At 39.5% G+C, this 6,842-nt stretch overlaps 1 protein-coding gene across 2 annotated transcripts in view; it reads left to right on the plus strand.

Moving 5' to 3' along the window:
- Positions 1 to 2,737, plus strand: part of vps50 (VPS50 subunit of EARP/GARPII complex) — a 101,424-nt gene extending 98,687 nt beyond the window's left edge. For both annotated transcript variants that reach the window (XM_084379808.1, XM_084379809.1), the window contains 2 exons: positions 787 to 976; positions 1,080 to 2,737. In XM_084379808.1, the coding sequence (XP_084235934.1) occupies positions 787 to 976; positions 1,080 to 1,199 (310 nt within the window). In that variant the 3' untranslated portion in view covers positions 1,200 to 2,737. The remainder of the gene's footprint in view (positions 1 to 786; positions 977 to 1,079) is intronic.
- The last annotated feature ends 4,105 nt before the right edge of the window (positions 2,738 to 6,842 follow it).

A 6,842-nucleotide genomic window follows, 5' to 3' on the forward strand; every position in this document is an offset into this window, starting at 1 on the left:
ACGACACCATGTTTAATAGAGGACACACACGGACACACACATAAGGACTCATAAATATCTTACGTACATTTTCTTCTTTCATTTTTAGTTGTATGTTTTTTATAATAATTTGTACACATTAAAAACAACAAACGTCCTCTCCAGAATATATGAATATGTTAAAAACAACACATTAAAACAAACAAACAAAAACAAAATAATATGAATTGTTCACTGTAAGGCATATGTTAAGATACAAGCACTTTATTTACTCCAGGAAAAGATAGTATGTGATGTTTGAATGGAATGTGTGTATAGTAAAATGTCCTTCTCCTAAACCTTTTATTGATTCTCTCATAAACACGTTATTTACTCTAATATTCACAAAATAAGACAAAGGGAACGGCAGGTAAAACAAACCATAAATAACATGTAACACAAACAAGGCATTATACATAAAATACAAAGGAAAACACATAAAGTTAATGTAGACTGCTCTGTCTATGCTACGTTATAGGCTTAAATGAAATTTGTGACTTGCAAATTTAACTATTATAGGTATCATACATACAAATAGTACATTTACTGAAATATAACTCTTTTGATTTTTATCATTAAAAAGATTTGACACTTGTTTTTAAAAACATACCATCCAGAATGTTATTACGAAATACAAACTCACCACCTTTTTCTTTCTCTGGCATGGCAGCAATTTGCCTCCATACTTTCCAGTAATGTCCTAACATGAATAATTTGCACAACGCTAATCTCCTCTGTTCCCCTCCACTGTTTTGTCCTCTACTGTAGCTATGCTAATGTGAAGAAATGCAGCAACGAGGGCCGGGCCCTGATGCAGCTGGACTTCCAACAGTTCCTCATGAAGCTGGAGAAGCTGACCGACCTGCGACCCATCCCTGACAAAGAGTTCGTCGAGACTTACATCAAGGCCTATTACCTGACGGAGAATGACATGGAGCAGTTCATCAAGAATCACAGGGTGAGACAAGGAAGCACTGAAAATAAAGTTTTATTCGATCAGTCATTTTGTTTTCCATCTGCATTTCTTCTTTTGCTGACCGACTCGTTGTGTCTTTGTGCAGGAGTACTCCATGAAGCAGCTAGCCAACTTGGTGAACGTTTGCCTGGGCTCTCATATAAACAAGAAGGCTCGTCAGAAACTTCTGGCGGCCATTGACGACATTGACAGACCCAAGAGATAGACTGACGACCGGAGCAGACCCTGAACGTATCAACCAGCCGCAGAAACAGACACTCCCAACAGAGGAAAACTCCCACAGTGGAGCTCAGCGTTAGAATGTCTTCATTTCCAGTTTACAGCGTTCATGTTGTGGTGTGTTCATGGAGCTGTACAGTACATACAGAAGTAGAGCAACTGTATACATGAGTTTAAAGCAAATATGTTAGCCAAATGCTAATTATCTGTTAATCTACTATCCTTATGTGGTCAGAAACACAAACTGCACCTTGTGTCGTGCTGATGGACATAAATACTCAAACATTCACGCGAGCATGCTGCAGTTACTCGATGCATACAGTAGATGTAACGCATGTCACATTTTCATTGGACAAACTCGCCGCTTATGAAGTTTTCCCTGCAAAATTTCCACAACCACAACAGTTTCAGTAGCTTCAGCGACCACGAGGGACAGATCTTGAGTGTGATTTTCAGACTTCAAATACAAGAACTCACTGTAATGTGTAAAGTGTAGCATGACCATGTGGTCAGAGTCCGATACGACTTCCTCCTTGAGATTATAAAAAGAAAGCAAATGAGTGAACATTAATGAGCTGCTAAATTTGATAGCTTTGTTAAGTTTTGTGGTAAATACGTCCTAAATACAGATCCAAGAACAGTCTGTAGTGGTTTAAACTTCGTCACATGATTGAATGTGCCTCCTGATAAGATTTGGTTTATTTGTCACACCATTATAAATCATTCCAGCCCGTGTGTTTTCTGTATATTATTTCACTTCAGGGTATTTGCAGTGCCTGACTGGATGTTCTGCTTCTTTGTTTTGTTTGTTTGTTCCATTAATGACATAAATCTAATATAATGATCATCTGAAAATAATATAAATTGTTGTCGTTGGCGTTAAAATGTAGTAAATCTGCACCAGCTGCATTTGATTGTTGGCCATTTGTCATATCTGAGCAGGAAATGATTTTATTGTGCCGGGGTGAGGTTTTGAAAGACTCTTGAGCAGGGATATGTCGGTTTATTTTTTCTGTTTCGTGCAGTCGGGCACTGATTGTGTGATGTCTCATGAGTTAGTAGTTGAACCGTGTCAACTATAAGAGCTTTCCCCCAAAGCTTTAAAGCTCCCCCTCCATTCATCTCCATTAGTTTAACTTGACCAGACCTGCCAAGAGCGCAGATTGATTTACTGTTAAAGGGGGGAAAAAAAACAATGAAGTAAAACAGTTTTCATACGGTTTCATATTTTGTGTGCATCTATTCCAAGAAGAATACTGTAAATGTGAATGTTTTGAACAACGTCTGTATTTATTTCTTGCTTCGTGTCTTGTTTTTGGGTTTTTATATGATAATTGCAGGATGTGTGCTGTCATTTATCACCTCTCAGTATCTTGTAACTTATCTACTGAAGCTAATACGAATATTTAAACATTGTCCAGTTATGTTAAGGGTCAAGTGCACTATAGTGAAAATCAGTAATCAGTGTTGGAACTGTAGATTGAACCAAAATGATTCTAACATAATAAACACACTAATAATGGACTCTTGCTGTACTGTCAGTTTTCTTCTAACAGTGCCATAAACACACTGCATAATCTATAAATCATATCCAGCCTTTAAAATCTTTCACCTGAGGTCATCAGAATACACAAGTGTTGGCTTTCAGCAGCGCTGCTGTCCATCCTAATGATGCTTTCCTCGGCCAGGAGCAGGATGCTGTCAGAGTAATTAATGTGGCCCCCTATGTGGTTACAAGCCCTCAGCCTTCCTGTTTAGGAGGAGCCTACTGATCAGGTTGAACTGAGAGAGCTCTGTAGGACTCAAAACTTTGATGACTCACTGTTTTCTGTTCTAGAAACAAATATACACAAAACTTTTTTTTGGACTGAGCTACCAAACATCTCCAGCAGTGTTCAACTCAGGGTTCCAGTGTGGCTGGAGTCTTCTATTTAAAGCCGTCTTTCATCGATGAAACATGCACAAATGGGATATTGAGGTAGAGGCTGTTGTGTTAAATGGTTGAGTTGCATTTTATTGCAAATGTGTAAAAGACCCAGAAGTAGTACATCCTCACTCGGGGTCCATACAGAAGCCCTGAGGGGCAAGTGACAAAATTCCTTTCTCTGGTGATCCATTTTATAAGTCTGATTGAAATTGTTTTTCTCTCCCGTTTCTTTCTCAGTTTCAACATTGTTTTTCTTGTGTGAAACCAAGTGGAAAAAGAAAAATTTCATTTGTGAAACCTATTAATTCTACTCCCATTTTTTAAACAAAGTGGAAAAAAAAGTTTTGACAGGAGAAAAAGAAATTGTAAGGTCTTTTTTTCTTTCACTGTTCCACACAAGAAAAACAATTTTCAGACTTATAAAATGGATCGCCAGAGAAAATAATTCTGTCACTTGCCCTTCAGGGCTTCCGTAGGGACCCTGAGTGAGGATGTGCTGATTCTGGGTCTTTTACACATTTGCAATAAAATGTCAATCAACCATTAAACAAAACAGCCTCTACCTCAATATCACCGTTTGTGTATGTTTCATCGATGACAGCTTAAATATAAGACTCGATCCACACTGGAACTCTGAGTTGAACACTGCTGGAAATATAAATATATTTTTTTACAGAGTTTAGAAAGATTTTCCTGGCAAAACCTTTTTTTCACCAGTTCTCAAGTCATAAACACAGCAGAGAAAACACTTTCAATGAGACTTAGAAAATGGATCACTAGAAAAAAAAGCGTCCTCACTTGCCCCTCAGGGCTTCCAATAAAAACTGTGACCTGACTTGTTAAACTTATTTTAAAGACTTACTTTTTGGCATTATTCAACTGCTACTATCTTCACACTTTTGTTTACTAAAATCTCATAATTGCTTCTTAAAGCACTTTGCAATCCACGCTAAAGAAGATAAACACATGAAATGTTTTGTAAATGAAGCGAGGACAATGAGCTCATTCAGACAGAAGATCAGAGGTCGAGTGGCGTCATGTCCTGGATGATAATTCGTAGTTATTTGTTTGCTCATTGGTCTACATAAATGGATGGTTTCTTTTTCTGCTGTTGCCATTTGCTGCTATCTTCTCCAAACAGGTCCAATCAAAGCCTCCAACTGTGGGCTCCATTCCCTCATGGTTCACCACTGAGGGGGTTTACGCTGTCAGTTTAAATGACACCTCGAGGGAGCGAAACAAAACGGCGCAAAAAAGCAAATCAGTGTGTAAGCACAGAGGGTGTAAAATGAAATAAAACAGACTTGATGTTTATGTCTTCTTTGATTACAAGTATCGAACGTTCGACCCCTGGGTGTCACCTTCTCCTGCAGAGCTGTTCCTCAAACACTCCCGATCCCAACACCGCTGTTCCCGCTGTCCTTACATGACACATTTGGTTGCCCAGCTGGATCAGACCCCTCCTGTGATGCCGTGGCCCAGTTACCCGTCAGATAAAAGACCAGGCGCTCTCTGCTCCCGCATGTCTGCTCCTCTGCCAAATTTCACGAGCCAAGCCCATTAAAATCACTATCACTGACCTACATGGCCCTTATTCTCTCACTGTCTGCTGATAAGCACTGACACACACTTTATTCACGTCTATTCATAAATATGAAACTGAGAACAATTGCTGGCAGAGCCTATTAATAATGTTTACTTCGCAGCATGATTGACAAGGCAAACTGTGACAGTGGATGGGGGAAGATTAAAAGTAAATGTGGCAACTAGGGGAGATTCTGCTGAGAGAGAAAGTCGTTACTTGAGTAGGAAATGCCCACATGAAGTGCAGCCAGTATTTATTTAATTTAAAAAAAAACAAAAAACTGTCTGTAGATCAGTTGAAGCTGCTTTTTATCAGCGGTTGTCAACCAAGAAAAAGTTCGGGTTTTTTTTTCTCAGGCACGGGATAAGTCTTTGATATACTGGGCTTTGAAATACTAATTAAAAATCTCCTCAACTTATGTAAAACTTATCCAAGAGCCAAAGTCGATTTGGACTCGTATGTTAAATTTCTTACTTAAGGAGAAATTCAGAAATGAGAGGTAGGCTGAGAACTTACAGAGATTAAACTCTATTTCACCTGAAACGTCAGGTGAAATAGCTAAAGCCAGTGTAGACGCATGGCGGTGCAACATGACAACCCGTTTCCTCTGTAGAGATAAAAGGCTCATTCTTACAGTAGCAAAACACAGCAATTCTTATTCTTCAGGTGATTATACATGCAAACAATTAACCCACGTTTGAATTATTATTCATATGATGATTAAAATCCCTTCCTGCCAACAGATCTCTCTTTAATCCTCCACACTGGACCTCTCAATTGTTACAGCCACAAACAAGAGTAAAAAGAAGATGAAGATCCCGCTGGGTGGAAAAGGCTGATTAGCTTTCCCTCCCTGTCAGGTCAGCTGTCACGTATCTGACAGAGAAGAGAGGAAAAGATAGAGGGATCATCTCGAGAGACATCCGGGGTAGAAAACACATTCGGGGTGTTTTCCACATACACACATGAAGACCTTTTAATCTCTTGCGTCTCACTCTGTAAGAGCAGAAAATCGAAAACTGTAACCAGGGAACTGTGCACCGTTTAGACAAACCTATTCCCTCCCTCATAATGACAGCAAAGTGTATTCACAGAGCTTTTCATTAAAGCGGGCTTATTGATTTAGCGCTATCACCAAGCAAACCTGCGAGGGAATGGGAGAGGTCTGTTTCCATTAAGAAATGGCAGATGTGTCTGTGCAGAGGAAGGAGTTCATTAATGTTTGTGGCATGCAGCTCAAATTGGTAATGCTAACAAAAGTGTTCAGCCAGGTCATAACTGAAGCCACCAAAATATAAAATGACATCGGGCCAATTGCAAATATGAGCTTTTTAGTGCGCGGAAATAGTTTTATGTCTTGCAAAAAGCATTAAAGGGATCATTTACATTTCATTCAAACCCCGCAATAATTCAATAAGCACAGTTATTTTCCAGTATTTAATAAACATAATGCCAGAATTCGCTCCTTTTTTTTTACAGACTGGCATTACAGATTGAAGCAGCTAATTGGATGTCAGACCTCGCTGCATAAACTTTCACGACGGCCGTCTGAGAATCTTGTTCCACCCGTCGCTGCCAATTTGTTGCTTGACTAGCTGCGCTTGAGCCGAAACAAATGTTGTGTGTGGTCGTAAACATGAGCGGGGCAGGGAAACCTCTCAAGAAACATTAGGGCTCCAAAGCAGAGTGAATGGATTAGCGGCTGTTACCCTGCAAAAAGGTATCGATTCAAAGTGCAACTTGAAGTTTAAATTGGTTTCAGGTGAAGTAGAAGTAAATAGAAAAGTTAACTAGGGTGACCTGAGGGCATCTCCCCCCAAAATACGTACATTATCACATGAGAATCTGCTTTTTCCACTGAAGCTGGTGTGTTTTTGTCAGATTAAAAGAGTTGTACACTGCCTTTCATGGACACATGATGAATCAAGTATTATAAAGGTGCAACTTGTGAGAGTTTTAGTTGATAATGTTCAAAAGTTAACCAAAAATTATCAACGGAATGTGAAGAAATACCAGTTTTGACGATGGTCCACAGCTCCCATGCTAGCGGTGTGAGCACCAACACTCCCCCCTTGCTCCCAGCTCACAATCTGGACCTCTAGCTGCACGGCTAATTG

Source organism: Pagrus pagrus (genome assembly GCF_965226575.1).
Source record: "Pagrus pagrus genome assembly, chromosome: 17".
Lineage (NCBI taxonomy): Eukaryota > Metazoa > Chordata > Actinopteri > Spariformes > Sparidae > Pagrus > Pagrus pagrus.